Here is a 24,930-nt window from a genome sequence, read left to right as displayed (position 1 = left end):
ACAAAGAATGTAATGTAGGGGCGTGGCCTGACTGGGGAGGCAGCAGGACGTGCATCTGCTAAGCTCCTACTGCTGACCCCCTTCAACAGCCTTAACATCGGCTTCTAGAGGCACCCCCACTCAGGACTACCCCGCCTGTGAACCCTCACCCCCTGGGCTGTGTGCTGCAGAGCCGGGAGGTCGTCCAGTGACCTCTGCGGGTTGCGGCCTATCCCACACCCTGAAGCCGCGGCCTAAATTTGTGACCTGACCCGCCGGAAGCGGCCGCCGAAGGAAAAACAGGCCGAAAGAGAGGAGAAGACTGCCGGCACCTGCCAGACGCCGACCACCCTCACCCCCCCCCCCTCCCAACACCAACCTCCCAGACGCTGTGCCGCTCCAGGATCCGGGGCTGGGACACAGCATACCGCTGGCCGGGTGCCATCTTGGGAGCTGCGTCCTCACCTGCTCCTACAGGCCTGCACGGCAACCCGACGCCGCAGAGGAGGTAAGCGAGCGACGTGTGCTACACTCGCCGGACGCTGCCCACCCTCACCCCCTCCTATTGGCCTCACAGATGCTGTGCTGCTCCTGGATTCGAAGCTTAGACACAGTACACTGCGGGCCGGGTGCCATCTTGGGAGAGGCATCTCCCCACACACTCAGACAGGCCATATATACTACTGATATTGGACTGAGCCAGGCACCCCAAGCAATACAAATACTGCAAGCTCCACACTAGGCCCAGCTAATACTGCCATACAACTACCTGTATACACTTGACGACCGGCATCCTCCCCTCATACCTCTCCTACAGCACAGTATACAGTGTACCCCTCTGTGTTCAGGAAGAGAGACTTGTGCACCTGGTATATACTGCTTCGCTACTACCTACTGCAGAACCATCCTGGCGAACAGAAGAAGTGACAGCTATTGTTTAAATTTGTAACCAATGGACTGATTCTCACAGTCGTGGCCCACCTATAACCCATGACACGCTGTGTCTCATAGCACATACTTGATTCTACGCATATCTCCTCACCCATATGAAAAGATTCCTGGTCTCTCCATCCATGACCCCCACTGGCTCGGCTCCACGAGATAGCACTCAGGGAGGCAACTCTTCAGATTCAGGAGAATCCTCCACTCGCTCTGGGTCTAGACGTAGGCGTCAATCTACGACTACCACCCGCCCATCGAAAATGAAACCCACAGACATCGCCGCAGTGCTGGGCCCCCTGCTGGATGAAAAGCTGGCTGGTATCAAAGAGGCCATAGATTCCACACTAACACAGCTAACCCAGCACTCCGGCCGTATAGACAAACTGGAACAAAGAGTCTCTAATCTAGAAGACGACCTACATACAGCCCAGGACAGTAGCGCACGCAGGGGGGTTTCTGAGTACCCAGAAACCCCCCAAGGAATCTGAAAGCTGAGGGTCACCTCTTTCCATGGGTACAAGAATTTTAAAAATCGGCCCTGGGGAACCGGAGATATCTGACTTCAAAGCAGTGGTCCCCATCCAAGCCTGTTAATTGCTCTTCCCAGTCAGATATTTCAGTTTCTGTCTGACTTAGAGTTTTTCTGAGGGTATATTCCAAAAGATGGGACTCTCTCCCTTTGAGGGACACAAGAAGCTGGTCTCTACTGTGCCCATAATCAGAGATATCAGCTTTCAAGCAGCTGGTTACTGCTCCAGCTCCACACACCTGGTATGTAGTTTTATATACTCAGCGGATTAATAGGCGAATTGCTCTGCCTCCTGAACTCTGATCCCCTAGTCCCCAGTACCATTTGGTAGGTGGGATTCTCTAGTTTTTAATTCCATTAAAAGCTAAGAAATCTAGTTCCGGGAACTGGAGATATCTGCAGTCAAGCAAGCTGTCCTCCCACCAGAAAATTATGAATAATAAGCCCACTCCACTATACACCCCTCTTCTGCGTATTAAACATCCTCTACCACCCTGAAAGTTATGTATTGGGACCCCTTCATTCAGCCCAATGCCCCCTTCTCCCACCTCATCTCCCACCATCTGTGCAGTGAAGGGGTAATTAGTGGAAATTACTGAGCCCTACATACTGAGCGGTTGATATAATGCCCCCTACCACCCACGGGACATCAAAGCTTCCCCTCATAGCACCCCCCACCCCTACCACTGGAGGATAGGTAGGGTCCCCAATACATTGCTATGCCCAGGGGTCTACACTGCTGTTATGTATATATATATATTTTTTTTATTATTATTATTATTATTATTTATATACATTTGGTCTATCTATACCCGGCATATACTGGGTCACCTAAGTGTCCATCTCCGTGCTTTGCTCCACCCCTCTGGAAACCCCCTTCTGAAAATCCTGCGTTTGCCCCTGCAGGAAACAATCGAGACCCAACATGCGGACATCACCAACTTCACCAACAAACTTGACGATCTTGAAAACCGTAGTCGAAGAAACAACCTGCGAGTGATCGGCATCCCAGAGTCGATAAAAGATCATGAACTACTTGACCTTCTCATCAACTGGATCCCGGAACAACTATCTATGAACCTGAAAGGCATACCTTTGGCCATTGAACGGGCGCATCGTATTGGCCCAGATCGGAAGAACACCTCTGGACGTCCACGTCCCGTCATCATGAAAATCCTGAACTATGCCGACAAATCAGCGCTTCTGTATCACTATCGTAAAACGGCCAGCCTATCTTACAATGGGGAACGTTTACTTATATTCCAGGATTTCTCCAATCAGGTTGCAGCCAAACGTAAAGAATTCACTCCTATCTGTCAGCAGCTATTTGAAAGCAAGACCAAGTTCTCTTTGTTATACCCTGCCCGCCTGCGCATCATCGAGAATGGAAAGCCGATCTTCTTCGAAGATCCAGTCGCAGCAAAAATCTTTCCCGCCCTGACACCTGAACTGATTTGACATGTTGTTGTTTATCATCATCTTGCCCTCCACTGTGGGCCACACTGTGAGTATGCCTCGGCATACCGTATATGTTCACACAATGTACCCTGAGTACATTTTTTCTCTCTTTTCTCTTCTAATTTCTGTTAATGTATTTGTTAATGTTATGATTGCCTGCCTAGCTCTGAGGCCTAGATCTGTCTCGGGGTGCTCTCTCTCTGCTCGCTGGGACAGAGAGAGACCCTGCTTTAATACTTCTTCCATCTTTACGGTGATGCTATCCACTGGCATAGGTTAATATAACAGACCATAATAACCCCCACCAAAACTCTATAGGGAATGCCCCTTTACTCTCATATAATATAATATCCTGGAATGTAGAGGGACTTAATACCCCAGTGAAACAAAAGAAAGTGCTCTCCCACCTTAATCGCTTAAAACCACATATTTTATTCCTTCAGGAAACACACTGGACCGTAGATCCTAGAAATTCACTAAAAGCCCCCTGGATCGGAGAATGCATATCTGCCCCCTACACTAACAAAACCAGAGGTGTAGCCATAATATTTCGGAAAAACTTACAATATACTTGTGAGAGGAAATTCATAGACCCAGAGGGAAGATATATCTTATTAGAAGCGTCTATTGATAATGAAGATTACTTGTTGGTTAATGTATATGCCCCAAACACTCCTAACAAAACTTTTTATGCAGCACTTCTACAGAAGATCCTGTCTTGGGGTAACAAGAATCTAATTTTGGGAGGAGACTTCAACTCAGTCGTCAATCCATCCATAGACAGGTCCAAGGTAAGCTCACATGCCACTGGCACTGACAGCAATATTCTTCTCTCCTTCTGCTCCCAACTAAACCTTGTGGACCCCTGGAGAATACACCACCCACTACATAGAGACTTCTCCTTCTTCTCACACCCACATTCAACTCATTCACAAATAGATTACATCTTCACATCCCAGCATTTGCTCCCTAAAATCACTCACACCTCTATCAAAGATATCATCATTTCTGATCACGCGCCCATATCTTTAACCCTTCACCTTACTCTGCCACAATATTTCTCAAAGAGCTGGAGATTCCCTGCGTATCTTATACATTCTGAAGACTTTCTTTTACATTTAAAACAGAACTGGCGCAACTATGCGACTGACAACTCAGTTCATGAGGATGACCCTTCATTGTTCTGGTGGGCCTCGAAAGCTGTCCTTAGAGGACACATAATGTCATATATTCACTCTAAACGTAAAAAATTCTCAACCCAACTCCATTGTCTAAGCACCGAGCTCACATCGGCTTATAGAGCCTACAAACTACATGACGACCCCACTCATAGAGAGGCTTACCTCACAGCAAAAAAACTATATGACCTATCTTACGGAGCAAGCTCAAACTCAACACAATTATCAAAAAAATAAATATCACTGTCGTAACAAATCCGGCAAGCTGTTGGCAAACTTTGCCAAGGGCTCACAAACCAAGACTTGGGTTAGCACCATCAATAGCTCAGACAGGATTATCACCAACCCTACTGCTATATGTAAAGAATTTATGCAATACTACAAAACTTTATATACAGCTGACTCAGACAATGAAGCAGAGGGTTCTCCTTTCTTAAAAGAAGCCAATTTACCAACATTAACACCGGAAGAGAAAGATCTTCTGGATAGCCCCGTCACTGAGGCAGAAATTATGGCAACTATTAAATCACTACCCAATGGAAAAAGCCCTGGCCCAGACGGCTTTGGACCGGAATTTTACAAAATGCTTAGTAACGAACTAGCGCCCACATTAACTAAATTATACAACCACATCCTATCCTCTGGGGATGCCCCAATTAGATTTAATGAAGCGAGAATCATAGTGATAGCAAAGCCAGGAAAAGACCCCTCGCTCACAAGCTCTTACCGCCCCATATTACTCTTGAACCAAGACCTTAAAATTCTGACTAAACTTATGGCCAATAGACTACAAGATCCCCTAGCTCGCCTGATCTTGCCCGCTCAGCAGGGATTTGTTAAAGGTAGGCAGTCAGTACATGGAATCCGCGCAGCCATAGCTGCGATCACACACACCCAACAGATGCAAAACAACATCTTAATCAATCTAGATGCCGTAAAGGCCTTTGACAAGATTGCATGGCCCCACTTAACCAGAGTACTCCGTCATCAAGGTTTTGGAGAAACCTTTTGCAAGCTTGTCTCTACCCTCTACACTAGTCCCACAGCACAAGTGTTGGTCAACAACATGCTATCCTCATCTTTCTGTCTGGAGAGAGGAACACGGCAGGGATGCCCCCTCTCCCCACTACTCTTTAACCTAGCACTAGAACCATTCATTAGGTACATCACACAGCTGCGTGACTATTCTGGGATAACTATAGGCAAAGGAGAATTGCGAATTATAGCCTTTGCAGATGACCTGCTGATTTTTATGTCTAACCCAAATAGAGACATTCCCCAGCTAACCTCAGCCATTAGCAGGTTCTCATCATTTGCTGGCTTTTCGATCAACCTTGAAAAATCAGAAGCACTAGCCATGTTCGGGCAGGCGAGATTTTGCCAAACTACCCCTTTTCCCTTCAAATGGGCTACGAATAACATCACCTTCCTGGGCATAGCTCTTACACCGCATCCCCGGGATCTTTACTCCCATAATATTACCCCTGTCATACGTAAAATACAAACTGAACTTAACCTTTGGCAGGATTTGCCATTGAATTTATTGGGTCGTTGTAAATTGGTCAAGATGGCTAGTTTTCCCAAGCTTCTCTATATCCTACAAATGACCCCCCTTCTAATAACCAAATCGGACCTCACAACATTGAACACTGCAATCTCCCGTTTCATCTGGAACAAAAAACGTCCGAGAATTAGTTACAAAAAAATGACACAAACGGTTAATAGGGGAGGCACTAACCTACCCAACATCAAACAATACAACTTGGCCTGCCTTCTACGTTTCGCGATGGATTGGATCACGACATCTAACATATACACAGAAGTAACACTAGAGTCTCAACTATGTACTCCTCTTTCCCTTACTTACCTGCTACATGCCAAACCCTCTACTCTACACTACAGAACAAGAGATAATCTATTATTGACCACAACTGTGCAGGCTTGGCCGATATCTAGGAAAACATTAAAACTCCAACACCGCCACTCGTTATTCTTACCCTTGGTAGGCAACTTAGATTTCCAAAAAGGCTTGGCTAAGATACCTTTCACAGAGTGGAGACCCGCTGGCATTACGACTCTACGGGACTTGCTGAATACTTCCAACCAGCCACTGACATTCACGGAAGCCTCATAGAAATATAGTCTACAACCCCAGCACAAATTTGCATACTTTCAGGCATCCCATTATCTGCGATCTGTCTTGTCCAGGCTGCGGAACCAGGATTTTACAAATCCTCTAGACTCTTTACAACGCACCACATTCTACTCCACATCCATTATATACTCACGTATACGTACTGAACTTGACCCAGAAACTGAACTTCTAGAGATAACCAAATGGACAACTCAAATCCCTTCCCTCTCCCCCGAGACCCTCATGAAAACTTTCCAACTTAATTTAAAACTTATCCCAGCAAGCTCTTATCAAGAAATGGCACACAAAATGCTCCATAGAGCATACTTATCACCTAAACAACGACATTTAATGGGTATCGCTGAAGGGACAAAATGCCCCAAATGTTCCACAGACGATGCAGACATTTTACACTGCTTCTGGGACTGTCAGCATATACAGAAATTCTGGAAAGACCTCTGTCACTATAGCGCCACAACCCTAAACATATCTTTTAGCTGCACCATCTCTTGGGCACTCTTTGGATGCTTAACCGACCAACTCCAAATTCCAAAATATAGCAAAAAACTTGTGGTTATCCTGTCTGCAGTGGGCAGAAAAGCTATACTACAACAGTGGATACATAATTCTGCACCCACTCTCCACATGGCAACCACTAGGCTTCTATTCCTGTTCATTATGGACTGGCTAGAAACGACCTTATACAAAGAAAAACTAACACCCACCCTCTTCCAATGCTGGAAAAAATACATACAGACCCTACCTCCCCACACTAAAACAGCAACACAAAATACATGGTACTCTTACCAACTCCTTGCTAATCACAATCCTATCTCCTCTTGACTGACTACCTCGACTCTCCCTATATCTTCTCCTAACCTTGACTGGATGGATACTCTGTGGATGGATCGACGGCTCCTGGACGCGGGTAGGCAATAGGTTATAGTAATAGTAGATGATTAGGTACTTCTTTACTTTCACGGCGCCACTAGATAGGACAGATAGGATACGATTTTGTATGCGATTTGACATAAGATATCGCATAAGATATAGGATAAGATTTACTATCCATTTCATTACCCCACTATCCACTAGGGCGTGGAGTTGATTTTATATAGCGTGGCGAGCGCAGCGAGCCCCGCGAGGGGACACGGATGTTGTTTCAAAGCAAGTCCCCAATATTGCATGCCATTTGCATGCAATTCCATAAAATACATTCCGTGTCCGCTCGCCACGCTTCGGGCTCGGTGGCTCGCTGCGCTCGCCACGCTATATAAAATCAACTCCACGCCCTAGTGGATAGTGGGGTAATGAAATGGATAGTAAATCTTATCCTATATCTTATGCGATATCTTATGTTAAATCGCATACAAAATCGTATCCTATCTAGTATCATATCTGTCCTATCTAGTGGCGCCGTGAAAGTAAAGTACCGATGATTATTGTTATTAGTTAAAAATAAAAATAAGAAAAACCTGCTAGACATAAGTTCTAAATTTGTTGCATTTTAGCACATGATCATTCTGAATGTGTGCTACCTTGGACACATCCTGCCGACAGGCAAACTGCTGGACGGAAATACACATGTGGCGTATGTGGCCTGTTTCTCTTTCTTAATCTTTCGCTTTAGTTACATAAAACTGCAATATCACAAATATCATTGGATCTGTTGTAATTATATGGTCGTAGTTTAAGATGAATCCTCCACACCGACGATTTATACCACCAAATTACTGCAATCCATACTGTGATACTTGAAGATGTTTTAGTCTGTATTGAAGGCATTGTGTTTAATGTGCAAATTTTTCAATAAAACACATATTGAAAAAAAAAAAAAAAATGTAATGTTCCTTAAATATGTAACTGCTACATATCACAGTGGAGCGAGGAGCCGCATGTGTAACTCCCCCCCGGAGCATCAGGGACAATGGGGCTTCGCGTCTCAGAGGCTGTTCAACATATTTCATGTTAATAATTTAACATGTGCGTCTATGGCCAGTTCCCAACTTAGGCACCTACGTTAGAGCCTTAACAGAAAAGACACCTGGAATTTCATTTTTCGGGGTATGTCGGGCAAATGACTATTACATTCGCTAACTTATTTGTTGAAAATCGTAAAAACAAAGTATGGCGACTGGAGGCAGGTGTCTGCGGAGGTGGAAGAACATTGGCAGTTTGCTTAGCATAGTGTTCGAATCGGCACTAATATCTTCCTTACCCTCCCTGTGATGTGCTGAGTACAGACCCCGGGCAGAGGCCGCAGTAATTGGACATTGGGTGCTCCGTACCCTCCCTGCGATGTGCCGAGTACAGACCCCGGACCTGCCCCGTAACACACAGAGGCTGCAGCCATAGGACACAGGGTGCTCCGTACCCTCCCTGTGATGTGCCGAGTACAGAACCCGGACCTGCCCCGTAACACACAGAGGCTGCAGCCAGAGGACATTGGGTGCTCCGTACCCTCCCCGTGATGTGCCGAGTACAGACCCTGGACCTGCCCAGTAACACACAGAGGCTGCAGCCATAGGACACTGGGTGCTCCGTACCCTCCCTGTGATGTGCCAAGAACAGACCCCGGACCTGCCCAGTAACACACAGAGGCTGCAGCCATAGGACACAGGGTGCTCCGTACCCTCCCCGTGATGTGCCGAGTACAGACCGTGGACCTGCCCAATAACACACAGAGGCTGCAGCCATAGGACACAGGATGCTCCGTACCCTCCCTGTGATGTGCCGAGTACAGACCGTGGACCTGCCCAGTAACACACAGAGGCCGCAGCTATAGGACACAGGGTGCTCCGTAACCTCCCTGTGATGTGCTGAGTACAGACCCCGGACAGAGGCTGCAGCCATAGGACACAGGGTGCTCCTTACCCTCCCTGTGATGTGCTGAGTACAGACCCTGGACAGCGGCCGCAGCCATAGGACACAGGGTGCTCCATACCCTCCCTGTGATGTGCCGAGTACAGACCCCGGACCTGCCCAGTAACACACAGAGGATGCAGCCATAGGACACAGGGTGCTCCGTACCCTCCCTGTGATGTGCTGAGTACAGACCCTGGACCTGCCCAGTAACACACAGAGGCTGCAGCCATAGGACACAGGGTGCTTCGTACCCTCCCTGTGATGTGCCGAGTACAGATCCCAGACCTGCTCAGTAACACACAGAGGCTGCAGCCATAGGACACAGGGTGCTCCGTACCCTCCCTGTGATGTGCTGAGTACAGACCCTGGACAGAGGCTGCAGCCCTAGGACACCGGGTGCTCCGTGCCCTCCCTGTGATGTGCTGAGTACAGACCCTGGACAGCGGCCGCAGCCATAGGACACAGGGTGCTCCATACCCTCCCTGTGATGTGCCGAGTACAGACCCCGGACCTGCCCAGTAACACACAGAGGATGCAGCCATAGGACACAGGGTGCTCCGTACCCTCCCTGTGATGTGCTGAGTACAGACCCTGGACCTGCCCAGTAACACACAGAGGCTGCAGCCATAGGACACAGGGTGCTTCGTACCCTCCCTGTGATGTGCCGAGTACAGATCCCAGACCTGCTCAGTAACACACAGAGGCTGCAGCCATAGGACACAGGGTGCTCCGTACCCTCCCTGTGATGTGCCGAGTACAGACCGTGGACCTGCCCAGTAACACACAGAGGATGCAGCCATAGGACACAGGGTGCTCCGTACCCTCCCTGTGATGTGCTGAGTACAGACCCTGGACCTGCCCAGTAACACACAGAGGCTGCAGCCATAGGACACAGGGTGCTTCGTACCCTCCCTGTGATGTGCCGAGTACAGATCCCAGACCTGCTCAGTAACACACAGAGGCTGCAGCCATAGGACACAGGGTGCTCCGTACCCTCCCTGTGATGTGCTGAGTACAGACCCTGGACAGAGGCTGCAGCCCTAGGACACCGGGTGCTCCGTGCCCTCCCTGTGATGTGCTGAGTACAGACCCTGGACAGCGGCCGCAGCCATAGGACACAGGGTGCTCCATACCCTCCCTGTGATGTGCCGAGTACAGACCCCGGACCTGCCCAGTAACACACAGAGGATGCAGCCATAGGACACAGGGTGCTTCGTACCCTCCCTGTGATGTGCTGAGTACAGACCCCGGACCTGCCCAGTAACACACAGAGGCTGCAGCTATAGGACACAGGGTGCTCCGAACCCTCCCCGTGATGTGCTGAGTACAGACCCTGGACCTGCTCAGTAACACACAGAGGCCGCAGCCAGAGGACATTTTGCATCGTCTCACACCCGCCTCCACCCTGGTCGCATGCTCTCGCACCCGTCCCGACCCTGGTCGCTTCCTCTCACACCCGCCTCCACCCTGGTCGCTTCCTCTCACACCCGCCTCCACCCTGGTCGCATCCTCTCACACCCGCCTCCACCCTGGTCGCTTCCTCTCACATCCGTCCCCACCCTGGTCGCTTCCTCTCACACCCGCCTCCTCCCTGCCCGCATCCTCTCACACCAGCCTCCACCCTGGTCGCATCCTCTCACACCCGCCTCCACCCTGGTCGCATCCTCTCACACCCGCCTCCACCCTGGTCGCATCCTCTCACACCCGCCTCCACCCTGGTCGCATCCTCTCACACCCGCCTCCACCCTGGCCGCATGCTCTCACACCCGCCTCCTCCCTGGCCGCATCCTCTCACACCCGCCTCCACCCTGGTCGCATCCTCTCACACCCGCCTCCTCCCTGTCCGCATCCTCTCACACCAGCCTCCACCCTGCTCACATCCTCTCACACCCGCCTCCAACCCTGGTCACATCCTCTCACACCCGCCTCCACCCTGGTCGCTTCCTCTCACACCCGCCTCCATCCTGGTCGCTTCCTCTCACACCCACCTCCGCATCCTCTCACACCCGCCTCCAACCCTGGTCACATCCTCTCACACCCGCCTCCACCCTGGTCACATCCTCTCCCACCCGCCTCCACCCTGGTCAAATAATACCTCCATTATGAGAGTTGATTAGAAAAGGGCAGCATGTGAGGCCACATTGTGACCACAGTATGAACCCTGTGACACAAGAATTGTCAGACTCTGCCTTGATTTTATTGTTGAAGACCTACATTGCAATCCGAGTTGTAAATGTGTTTGCACTATATTACATGCAGCACCACCCACTGACAGGCATGGATGGAATGTACAGACCTACAGTCTATCTGCATGTTTTGTACCCAACCAATTGGAGGCAATGAGCCCCCCCCCCAAAAAAAAAATGGCCGTGTCCTATCACAAAGGACATTTTGAAATAGGTTATGGGGCTGAGCTACAAGCAGCACATTTATGTAATTTAAAACCATCTTGTTACACATCAGCTTCAAACTGGCAGCACATTTATGCTTTTTATCATCTGTATTTTAAACCGGCATGCCATTGTATGTATGTATGTATTTATACAATATATATATATATATATCTTATATATTTGGCTACATCTGTCACTCAAAGTGTGTGAGTGTGTGTCTAACGCTGGGTGGAGCCTCTGACTCACATGATAGAGAACCAGCCCAGTAAGCCCACAGTGCCAGACACCCTCTGCCTCCCAATGCTGCCCAGGAACCTACTCCACAGCCACCAGGTGAACACCCCCCGCCGCCCACCCTCCCGCGATTCGTGGCAAAACACCCCCCGCCCCCCCTCCCACGATTCGCGGCACCCCCCCACCCGTGACCCCCCCTCCCGCGATTCGCAGCACACACACACCCCGCGACCCCCGCCCCCCTCCCGCGATTCGCGGCACCATCCCCCCCGCGATTCGCGGCACCATCCCCCCCGCGATTCGCGGCACCCCCAGGACCCCCCTCCCGCGATTCGCGGGAAAACACACACACCCCCACGACCCCCCCCTCCCGGGATTCGCGGCAAAACACTCCCCCCCTCCGGCGATTCTCGGAAACCCCCCCGCGACCCCCCCTCCCGCGATTCGCAGCAACCCCGCGACCCCCCCTCCCGCGATTCGCGGCACCCCCTGCTACACCCCCTCCCGCGATTCGCGGCAACCCCCGCGACCCCCCTCCCACGATTCGCGGCACCCCCTGCTACACCCCCCCGCCGCGATTCGCAGCAACCCCGCAACCTCCAGCGATTCGCGGCACCCACCCTCCCGTGCCCCCCCCCCTCCTGCAATTCGCGGCACCCCCCCCTGCGAACCCCCCCTCCCACGATTTGCGGACACCTCCCCCCCCCCCCTGCGATTCACGGCAACCCCAGGATTAAAAGGCACATGCAAAACACTGACATGGCTATGGTCGACAATGAAAAAGGTTGACATAAGTTTTTGAAGATTTATTTTCCATTTTTTTTATGTTTTCATATTCATTCTCATGTGTCGACATGGACACCAATGAAGTGCCACACTTATGTCAACATTTACATGTGTTGACCTTTCTGTGTTGATTTTTTCTTGTGGCGATTCGCAGTCCCCCCCCCCGCGATTCGCGGCACCCCCCACGACCCCCCCTCCCATGATTCGCGGCAACCCCCGCCCCCGTGACCCCCCTCCAACAATTCGCAGCAAACCCCCCCACCCCCACGACCCCCCCTCCCACGATTCGCTACAAACCCCCGCGCTCCTGCGATTCGCGGCACCCACCCCCGCGACCAACCCTCCCGCAATTCGCTGCACATGCCCCCCCCCCCGCGACCCCCTTCCCACGATTGGCGGACCCCCCAACTCCCCCCCTCCCGCAATTCGCGGCACCCACCCCCCCCATGACCCCCCCTCCCGCAATTCGCTGCACCACCGTCCCCCCCACCCACCCTCCCCCTCCCACCCCCCAACTCTCCCCCCCCCCACGATTCACGGCAACCCCAGGATTAAATGGCACAAGCAAAAAGCTGACATGGCTATGGTCGACAATGAAAAAGGTTGACATGAGTTTGTGAAGATTTATTTTTCATTTTTTGAATGTTTTCATATTCATTCTAATGTGTTGACATGTACACCGATGAAGTGCCACACTTATGTCAACATTTACATGTGTTGACCTTTCTGTGTTGATTTTTTCTTGTGGCGATTGGCGGCACCCCCCACTCCCACAAATATCACTGTACCCTCCACACTATCAATGTACATCTTACTCTGTAACCGCTTTTTAATTAAACAAAACAATACACACCCCCTTCCACATCATATGCTCTCTATTTAACACATTTCACCTATAACTCAAGTTGCAATACAGGCATCTTTCATACAATTCTAACCATATTTCTCATATACAAACGGTCACAAATTAAGGGGGCGCAGCCCCTTACGACGGTGTGAAGAGCGCCCGTAGGGCGCGATGAATCACCTAGTATATATATATATACCTTGTGGCACAATTATTTTAAATGTAGCAACCCATTTGAGCACTACAAAACACTAAATAAGACATTACTATATTATTCTTGCAGCACTCCATTACAGCTAACTCAGTCCCCACCACTAGTGACTAAAATAATGTACATCCCTAGGAAAGAAGCTGTTCCAATAGGATGAAGCACTGGAGAGAGCAGCATAAAAACACACCCCTGAGGGACTGAAATAAAAGGTCCTTTCTGGCACCTCCTTTTATAATTTCATACAGGATGGGAAAGGCAAACCCACCCCTCATGTCTCACCATAGAACTTAGCGGTGTGTCAGCATGGCGGGGGGGGGGGGGGGGCAGCTGGAATCGCTGTTAAAAGACCACAGCGATTGTGCGCTACTCTGCTGTGTGCCAGTTCCCGTGGCACTGCCACTTGCCTCCTCTGACTATGCAACAGGTGAGGGAGCTGCAGCTCATTAAGAAAAGAACCGCCTGCGGCTTGAGAGCCACGTGTTGGCCACCCCTGGTATCATACACTGCTGGTGCTATCAGCCTGGGACTTACCGAAGTCAGCCAGTTTCAGCTCCCCCAGATAGCTGATGAGGAGGTTCTGGGGCTTCAGATCCCGGTGTAGGATGTGCTGGCGATGGATATAGGCCAGACCTCGGAGCAGCTGGAACATGAAGATCTGCAGAACGAGATCAGAGGATTTATTGCAGATGTGATCTATGACGATGAGCTGTCTGTGCTTCGCTCAGGTAGGATTCATTGTCACTAACAGGTGTAAATCGCTTACGGAGCTGACCAGGACAATCTCACATAGGGCCCCATTTATCAAGTAATATTTGCGGCTAAATCCCCGAAAACACTCGTTTTCAGGGGTTAGCCGCAAATATTAAGTATCCCCCTAATGTATCACAGGGGACATAAGCAGGAATCTCTGATCCCTGCTGCGATCCCCCTTTCACTGCCGCCGGCCGCATCCCCCATAGGTTGCTATGGGGGATACGAATCGGCCCGATGCATCAACATCGGGCAGCCCGGCTTCGCACCCCTGGGCTATCGCCATTCTGATATGGCGATAGCCCATTGTAGCCTATGGCAGTGCTGTCAGCGGAGCCCACGGCTTCCGGCTCCGTGTATCGCAGGGATGGGCTCTTTTCGGAGCCCTGTCCCTGCAGCTAGCACGTGATACATTTGGGTGATATGATCGCATTTTACAATGGGCGATAATATTCCGCCCAGATCGCATTGTAAATGCGATCAATGATAAATGGGCCCCATATACTTCTATAGAACATACTGATATGTCTGTTTACTCACATGATAAAAGAATGACCTAAAAGGGATGTTCAGTATATCCTGATTCAGACCAAAAGCATGTACTGTACTTGGGCAATAATTTGCAAGTGCAAGTGAATGAAAAACCCTTACGGTGCAGGTGTTACATATGGTGCAGGTGTTACATATAGTGCATGTGTTACATATAGGGTTACATATAGTGCATGTGTTACATATAGTGTTACATATAGTGCATGTGTTACATATAGTGTTACATATAGTGCATGTGTTACATATAGTGTTACATATAGTGCATGTGTTACATATAGTGCATGTGTTACATATAGTGTTACCAATAGTGCATGTGTTACATATAGTGTTACATATAGTGTTACATATAGTGCATGTGTTACATATAGTGTTACATATAGTGCAGGTGTTACATATAGTGTTACATATAGTGCAGGTGTTACATATAGTGCCGGTGTTACATATAGTGCAGGTGTTACATATAGTGCAGGTGTTACATATAGTGTTACATATAGTGCAGGTGTTACATATAGTGTTACATATAGTGCATGTGTTACATATAGTGCAGGTGTTACATATGTGTTACATATAGTGCAGGTGTTACATATAGTGTTACATATAGTGTTACATATAGTGCATGTGTTACATATAGTGTTACAGATAGTGCAGGTGTTACATATAGTGTTACATATAGTGCATGTGTTACACATAGTGCAGATGTTACATATAGTGCATGTGTTACATATAGTGTTGCATATAGTGCATGTGTTACATATAGTGCAGGTGTTACATATAGTGTTACATATAGTGCAGGTGTTACATATAGTGTTACATATAGTGCAGGTGTTACATATTGTGTTACATATAGTGCATGTGTTACATATAGTGCAGGTGTTACATATGTGTTACATATAGTGCATGTGTTACATATAGTGTTACATATAGTGTTACATATAGTGCATGTGTTACATATAGTGTTACAGATAGTGCAGGTGTTACATATAGTGTTACATATAGTGCATGTGTTACACATAGTGCAGATGTTACATATAGTGCATGTGTTACATATAGTGTTGCATATAGTGCATGTGTTACATATAGTGCAGGTGTTACATATAGTGTTACATATAGTGAAAATGTTACATATAGTATTACATATAGTGCAGGTGTTACATATAGTGTTACATATAGTGCAGGTGTTACATATAGTGTTACATATAGTGCATGTGTTACATATAGTGTTACATATAGTGCAGGTGTTACATATAGTGTTACATATAGTGAAAGTGTTACATATAGTGTTACATATAGTGCAGGTGTTACATATAGTGCAGGTGTTACATATAGTGCAGGTGTTACATATAGTGTTACATATAGTGCAGGTGTTACATATAGTGTTACATATAGTGCAGGTGTTACATATATTGTTACATATAGTGCAGGTGTTACATATAGTGTTTCATATAGTGCAGGTGTTACATATAGTGCAGGTGTTACATATAGTGCAGGTGTTACATATAGTTCATGTGTTACATATAGTGTTTCATATAGTGCAGGTGTTACATATAGTGCAGGTGTTACATATAGTTCATGTGTTACATATAGTGTTTCATATAGTGCAGGTGTTACATATAGTGCAGGTGTTACATATAGTGTTTCATATAGTGCAGGTGTTACATATAGTGTTTCATATAGTGCAGGTGTTACATATATTGTTACATATAGTGCAGGTGTTACATATAGTGTTTCATATAGTGCAGGTGTTACATATAGTGTTACATATAGTGCAGGTGTTACATATAGTGTTACATATAGTGCAGGTGTTACATATAGTGTTTCATATAGTGCAGGTGTTACATATAGTGTTTCATATAGTGCAGGTGTTACATATAGTGTTACATATAGTGCAGGTGTTACATATATTGTTACATATAGTGCAGGTGTTACATATATTGTTACATATAGTGCAGGTGTTACATATAGTGTTACATATAGTGCAGGTGTTACATATATTGTTACATATAGTGCAGGTGTTACATATAGTGTTTCATATAGTGCAGGTGTTACATATAGTGTTACATATAGTGCAGGTGTTACATATATTGTTACATATAGTGCAGGTGTTACATATAGTGTTACATATAGTGCAGGTGTTACATATAGTGTTACATAGGAACTGTGTCCTCAGCTATATGTAACCCCACATCTCCTGTGTGATAACTGTACTGTCTCTGCTGTAACTGTGTTGTCTTTGCTCTTACTGTTACCTACCTGGCTGCTGCAATGACCAGTGGTGCCACTGATGGCTGTCTAGGCGCTGTGCTGCTCGGCGAGTAAGTGTTCCCTGTGTGATAACTGTACTGTCCCTACTTATACTGGTACCTACCTGGCTGCTGCAATGACCGGTGACGCCACTGATGGCTGCCTAGGCGCTGTGCTGCTTATAACAGAAATCTTCCTCTCTCCCTGATTAGTCTAGCAATCTCCCTCATGTCACCTAGCCCACATTACACGGTTACATTTTTTGGAAAAAAAATGAAAGAGAGATGGGTACTTATGTTACATATAGTGTTACATATAGTGCAGGTGTTACATATAGTGTTACATATAGTGCAGGTGTTACATATAGTGCCGGTGTTACATATAGTGCAGGTGTTACATATAGTGCAGGTGTTACATATAGTGTTACATATAGTGCAGGTGTTACATATAGTGTTACATATAGTGCAGGTGTTACATATAGTGCAGGTGTTACATATGTGTTACATATAGTGCAGGTGTTACATATAGTGCAGGTGTTACATATAGTGTTACATATAGTGTTACATATAGTGCATGTGTTACATATAGTGTTACAGATAGTGCAGGTGTTACATATAGTGTTACATATAGTGCATGTGTTACACATAGTGCAGATGTTACATATAGTGCATGTGTTACATATAGTGTTGCATATAGTGCATGTGTTACATATAGTGCAGGTGTTACATATAGTGTTACATATAGTGCAGGTGTTACATATAGTGTTACATATAGTGCAGGTGTTACATATTGTGTTACATATAGTGCATGTGTTACATATAGTGCAGGTGTTACATATGTGTTACATATAGTGCAGGTGTTACATATAGTGCATGTGTTACATATAGTGTTACATATAGTGTTACATATAGTGCATGTGTTACATATAGTGTTACAGATAGTGCAGGTGTTACATATAGTGTTACATATAGTGCATGTGTTACACATAGTGCAGATGTTACATATAGTGCATGTGTTACATATAGTGTTGCATATAGTGCATGTGTTACATATAGTGCAGGTGTTACATATAGTGTTACATATAGTGAAAGTGTTACATATAGTATTACATATAGTGCAGGTGTTACATATAGTGTTACATATAGTGCAGGTGTTACATATAGTGTTACATATAGTGCATGTGTTACATATAGTGTTACATATAGTGCAGGTGTTACATATAGTGTTACATATAGTGAAAGTGTTACATATAGTGTTACATATAGTGCAGGTGTTACATATAGTGCAGGTGTTACATATAGTGCAGGTGTTACATATAGTGTTACATATAGTGCAGGTGTTACATATAGTGTTACATATAGTGCAGGTGTTACATATATTGTTACATATAGTGCAGGTGTTACATATAGTGTTTCATATAGTGCAGGTGTTACATATAGTGCAGGTGTTACATATAGTGCAGGTGTTACATATAGTGTTACATATAGTGCAGGTGTTACATATAGTTCATGTGTTACATATAGTGTTTCATATAGTGCAGGTGTTACATATAGTGCAGGTGTTACATATAGTGTTTCATATAGTGCAGGTGTTACATATAGTGTTTCATATAGTGCAGGTGTTACATATATTGTTACATATAGTGCAGGTGTTACATATAGTGTTTCATATAGTGCAGGTGTTACATATAGTGTTACATATAGTGCAGGTGTTACATATAGTGTTTCATATAGTGCAGGTGTTACATATAGTGTTTCATATAGTGCAGGTGTTACATATAGTGTTACATATAGTGCAGGTGTTACATATATTGTTACATATAGTGCAGGTGTTACATATAGTGTTACATATAGTGCAGGTGTTACATATATTGTTACATATAGTGCAGGTGTTACATATAGTGTTTCATATAGTGCAGGTGTTACATATAGTGTTACATATAGTGCAGGTGTTACATATATTGTTACATATAGTGCAGGTGTTACATATAGTGTTACATATAGTGCAGGTATTACATATAGTGTTACATAGGAACTGTGTCCTCAGCTATATGTAACCCCACATCTCCTGTGTGATAACTGTACTGTCTCTGCTGTAACTGTGTTGTCTTTGCTCTTACTGTTACCTACCTGGCTGCTGCAATGACCAGTGGTGCCACTGATGGCTGTCTAGGCGCTGTGCTGCTCGGCGAGTAAGTGTTCCCTGTGTGATAACTGTACTGTCCCTACTTATACTGGTACCTACCTGGCTGCTGCAATGACCGGTGACGCCACTGATGGCTGCCTAGGCGCTGTGCTGCTTATAACAGAAATCTTCCTCTCTCCCTGATTAGTCTAGCAATCTCCCTCATGTCACCTAGCCCACATTACACGGTTACATTTTTTGGAAAAAAAATGAAAGAGAGATGGGTACTTATGTTACATATAGTGTTACATATAGTGCAGGTGTTACATATAGTGTTACATATAGTGCAGGTGTTACATATAGTGCAGGTGTTACATATAGTGCAGGTGTTACATATAGTGTTACATATAGTGCAGGTGTTACATATAGTGTTACATATAGTGCATGTGTTACATATAGTGCAGGTGTTACATATGTGTTACATATAGTGCAGGTGTTACATATAGTGCAGGTGTTACATATAGTGTTACATATAGTGTTACATATAGTGCATGTGTTACATATAGTGTTACAGATAGTGCAGGTGTTACATATAGTGTTACATATAGTGCATGTGTTACACATAGTGCAGATGTTACATATAGTGCATGTGTTACATATAGTGTTGCATATAGTGCATGTGTTACATATAGTGCAGGTGTTACATATAGTGTTACATATAGTGCAGGTGTTACATATAGTGTTACATATAGTGCAGGTGTTACATATTGTGTTACATATAGTGCATGTGTTACATATAGTGCAGGTGTTACATATGTGTTACATATAGTGCAGGTGTTACATATAGTGCATGTGTTACATATAGTGTTACATATAGTGTTACATATAGTGCATGTGTTACATATAGTGTTACAGATAGTGCAGGTGTTACATATAGTGTTACATATAGTGCATGTGTTACACATAGTGCAGATGTTACATATAGTGCATGTGTTACATATAGTGTTGCATATAGTGCATGTGTTACATATAGTGCAGGTGTTACATATAGTGTTACATATAGTGAAAGTGTTACATATAGTATTACATATAGTGCAGGTGTTACATATAGTGTTACATATAGTGCAGGTGTTACATATAGTGTTACATATAGTGCATGTGTTACATATAGTGTTACATATAGTGCAGGTGTTACATATAGTGTTACATATAGTGAAAGTGTTACATATAGTGTTACATATAGTGCAGGTGTTACATATAGTGCAGGTGTTACATATAGTGCAGGTGTTACATATAGTGTTACATATAGTGCAGGTGTTACATATAGTGTTACATATAGTGCAGGTGTTACATATATTGTTACATATAGTGCAGGTGTTACATATAGTGTTTCATATAGTGCAGGTGTTACATATAGTGCAGGTGTTACATATAGTGCAGGTGTTACATATAGTGTTACATATAGTGCAGGTGTTACATATAGTTCATGTGTTACATATAGTGTTTCATATAGTGCAGGTGTTACATATAGTGCAGGTGTTACATATAGTGTTTCATATAGTGCAGGTGTTACATATAGTGTTTCATATAGTGCAGGTGTTACATATAGTGTTTCATATAGTGCAGGTGTTACATATAGTGTTTCATATAGTGCAGGTGTTACATATAGTGTTACATATAGTGCAGGTGTTACATATAGTGCAGGTGTTACATATAGTGTTTCATATAGTGCAGGTGTTACATATAGTGTTTCATATAGTGCAGGTGTTACATATAGTGTTACATATAGTGCAGGTGTTACATATATTGTTACATATAGTGCAGGTGTTACATATAGTGTTACATATAGTGCAGGTGTTACATATATTGTTACATATAGTGCAGGTGTTACATATAGTGTTTCATATAGTGCAGGTGTTACATATAGTGTTACATATAGTGCAGGTGTTACATATATTGTTACATATAGTGCAGGTGTTACATATAGTGTTACATATAGTGCAGGTGTTACATATAGTGTTACATAGGAACTGTGTCCTCAGCTATATGTAACCCCACATCTCCTGTGTGATAACTGTACTGTCTCTGCTGTAACTGTGTTGTCTTTGCTCTTACTGTTACCTACCTGGCTGCTGCAATGACCAGTGGTGCCACTGATGGCTGTCTAGGCGCTGTGCTGCTCGGCGAGTAAGTGTTCCCTGTGTGATAACTGTACTGTCCCTACTTATACTGGTACCTACCTGGCTGCTGCAATGACCGGTGACGCCACTGATGGCTGCCTAGGCGCTGTGCTGCTTATAACAGAAATCTTCCTCTCTCCCTGATTAGTCTAGCAATCTCCCTCATGTCACCTAGCCCACATTACACGGTTACATTTTTTGGAAAAAAAATGAAAGAGAGATGGGTACTTGTTTCCTAGCACGGCACCTGTCGGGGTTAATCGCATACCTTAAGTTAAGGTACTTAAGGTATGCGATCGACGCGATATTCTGTCAATTACCGGGCTTTATTGCCGGCAATAAGAAAATCGCGTTGATCGCGTCCATAGCATGCCATTATAATGGCATACGATGCGATCGACGCAATCAACGCGATTTTACATAGGGAACAATGGGAAATGGGACAATGTGCCCAATTTCTCATTGTATATGCACCCTCATGTGTTTAAAGTATGTCAAATGCCACCCCACTATTGACGCCAACCCGAAGCGTGGCGAGCGCAGCGAGCCCGCGAGGGGCGGCGGTACGTGTCCTCCGACCTTTTCGTACCCCCACTATCCACGTTGGCGTAGACTTGATTTTATAAAGTGTGGCGAGCGCAGTGAGCCACCGAGCCACGGAAGGGTATACCTGTGAAGTTATGCGCGTCCGCTCGCCACGCTTCGGGCTCGGTGGCTCGCCACACTATATAAAATCAACTCCACGCCGACGTGGATAGTGGGGGTTTGAAAAGGTCAGAGGTCGCGTACCGCCGCCCCTCGCCACGCTTCGGGTTGGCGTCAATAGTGGGGTGGCGTTAACAATGGGGGGGAGGGGGGGGGGGCATTTCACCCATGAGGGGGGTATCCAATTAAATTTGGGGTTTTGGGGGCTTTTTACATGGCACAATGTAAAATTGGGCCTCAGGGACCATTTTACATTGATTTCAATGTAAAAATCGCGTCGATCACATCGCATGCGATTTGGTTGCATGCGATGCGATCAACGCAATTTTTTTGGTTCCGATGCTTAAGATAAAAATCGCTGGTGCAGTGCTAGGAAACAAGTACCGAGAGATGCAATATATACATTTAATTATCAGCACCATTTCCCAGTGTTGGTGATAAAACACAATGATCCCTACGGCTACATGCTTGTCTTGTGGCCATTTATACACTGCTCAAAAAAATAAAGGGAACACTAACATAACACGTCCTAGATCTGAATGAATTAAATATTATTGGTTAAATACTTTGTTCTTTACATAGTTGAATGTGCTGACAACAAAATTACACCAAAATTACCAATGGCAATAAAATGTATTAACCCATGGAGGTCTGGATTTAAAGTCCCATTCAAAACTAAAGTGGAAAAACACTCTACAGGCTGATCCAACTTGTCCTTAAAACAAGTCAAAATGAGGCTCAGTAGTGTGTGTGGCCTCCACGTGCCTGTATGACCTCCCTACAACGCCTGGGCATGCTCCTGATGAGGTGGCGGATGGTCTCCTGAGGGATCTCCTCCCAGACCTGGACTAAAGCATCCACCAACTCCTGGACAGTCTGTGGTGCAACGTGGCGTTGGTGGATGGAGCGAGACATGATGTCCCAGATGTGCTCAATTGGATTCAGGTCTGGGGAACGGGCGGGCCAGTCCATAGCATCAATACCTTCATCTTGCAGGAACTGCTGACATACTCCAGCCACATGAGGTCTAGCATGGTCTTGCATTAGGAGGAACACCCCCCCCCCCCCCCCCCCCCCAAAGAAATGCCAAACGTCCTGCATGGTGTTTGGTTGTAAGGACAACTCCCACCTGTGGACGTCAGACCCGCATGCCACCCTCATGGAGTCTGTTTCTGACCGTTTGAGTTGACACATGCACATTTGTGGCCTGCTGGAGGTCATTTTGCAGGGCTCTGGTAGTGTTCCTCCTGTTCCTCCTTGCACAAAGGTGGAGGTAGCGGTCCCGCTGCTGGGTTGTTGCCCTCCTACGGCCTCCTCCATGTCTCCTGATGTACTGGCCTGTCTCCTGGTAGTGCCTCCATGCTCTGGACACTACACTGACATACAGATGTAGCAGGATTCATCTTTGCAGGTGATGGCGATGGCGTCGCCATCACCATTCCCTGCCCCGCCGCCATCTGTATGCCGGAAGGGGACGCGCGCGCACCTCGTCCCCTTCCGACGGTGCTGCCCTTGGTCACCCAGTGCCCACACCGGGCGACCACACCCCCCTACAGTGGCCAGAGGTCCCCCCCAGCCCCCTCGAGTGGGAGGCGGACAGTATTGCGTCCGCATCGCCGCCCGGATACTGAGACGCGCGTGCGTGGGGGACAGACGCGCGTGCGTGGGGGACGCACGCGCGTCTCAGTCAGATAGAGGCGCCGTGTTGCTGGCAATCCGCCGGCAGCATGCTGCTGGCGGATCACCAGCAACCACAAGGCCGGCTACATCTGTATACAGCAAACCTTCTTGCCACAGCTCGCATTGATGGGCCATCCTGGATGAGCTGCACTACCTGAGCCACTTGTGTGGGTTGTAGACTCCGTCTTATGCTACCACTAGAGTGACAGCACCGCCAGCTTTCATTAGTGACCAAAACATCAGCCAGAAAGCATAGGAGCTGAGAAGTGGTCTGTGGTCACCACCTGCAGAACATCTCGTTTATTGGGGGGTCTCGCTAATTGCCTATAATTTCCACATGTTGTCTATTCCAAATCCAAAAATATACTGGTAGGTTATTTGGCGCCTAACAAAGAAATTAACCCTAGAATGAATGTGTGTGCGTGTACATGTGGTAGGAAATATACTGTAGATTGTAAACTCCACTGGGGCAGGGAATGATGTGAATGTTCAAATATACTCTGTACATGTGTGTGCTATATAAGAAACTGGTAATAAATACATTTTCCATTTGCACAATGGCATGGTTAATTGATTGTCGATCAGTGTTGCTTCCGAAGTGGACAGGTTGATTTCACAGAAGTGTTATTTTTTTGAGCAGTGTACATTTTATAGTAATTCTTACTAACTTCTCAGGGGCTCATCTACATTTGGATATAAGTCATTTAAAAAGATTCCTCTCAGGTGTAGTAGAATACAATAACGCTGCCACGTTCACAATATCTTCAAAAATGGAACTAGACACGCCCTTTGGGAGGAGCATGACACATCCCCTCAGGCGCTATGCAAAATTCTACTACCAACCATAATCTCCCTGAAACTAGTTTTCAAAAGTAGGCAAGTATGTCCTATGGAAGTCCAGGAACAGAGAGTTTTCTCCCTCATGTAGAGGGTCAGGTAGACAAGTATGGTTCATGTGTTACATATAGTGCACGATACATGCACTCCTGCCCCAATCACCTCACCTCTGCCTCCTACCCACAGCACCCCACCTCCATCTGCTGCCCGCCACCACCTTACCTCTGCTTCCTGCCCCCAGCACCTCACCTCCTACCCCCAGCACCACACCTTCACCTCCTGCCCCCAGCACCTCACCTCCTACCCCA

The 24,930-nt window shown here is 46.3% G+C and overlaps 1 protein-coding gene across 5 annotated transcripts in view; it reads right to left on the bottom strand.

The window, feature by feature from the left end:
* The window catches only part of CDK15 (cyclin dependent kinase 15), a 185,744-nt gene that overhangs the window by 67,901 nt on the left and 92,913 nt on the right, over positions 1–24,930 (bottom strand). For all 5 annotated transcript variants that reach the window (XR_014450834.1, XR_014450833.1, XM_083154091.1 and 2 more), the window contains one exon: positions 14,088–14,211. Coding sequence is in view for 3 of the 5 variants with exons in the window: in XM_083154091.1 (XP_083010217.1) it covers positions 14,088–14,211 (124 nt within the window). In the remaining 2 variants the exon portion in view is untranslated. The remainder of the gene's footprint in view (positions 1–14,087; positions 14,212–24,930) is intronic.

This window comes from Crinia signifera, chromosome 7 (assembly GCF_055691185.1).
Source record: "Crinia signifera chromosome 7, ASM5569118v1, whole genome shotgun sequence".
NCBI classification, from domain to species: Eukaryota; Metazoa; Chordata; class Amphibia; order Anura; family Myobatrachidae; genus Crinia; species Crinia signifera.
This window is presented reverse-complemented; position numbering and strand designations above follow the sequence as displayed.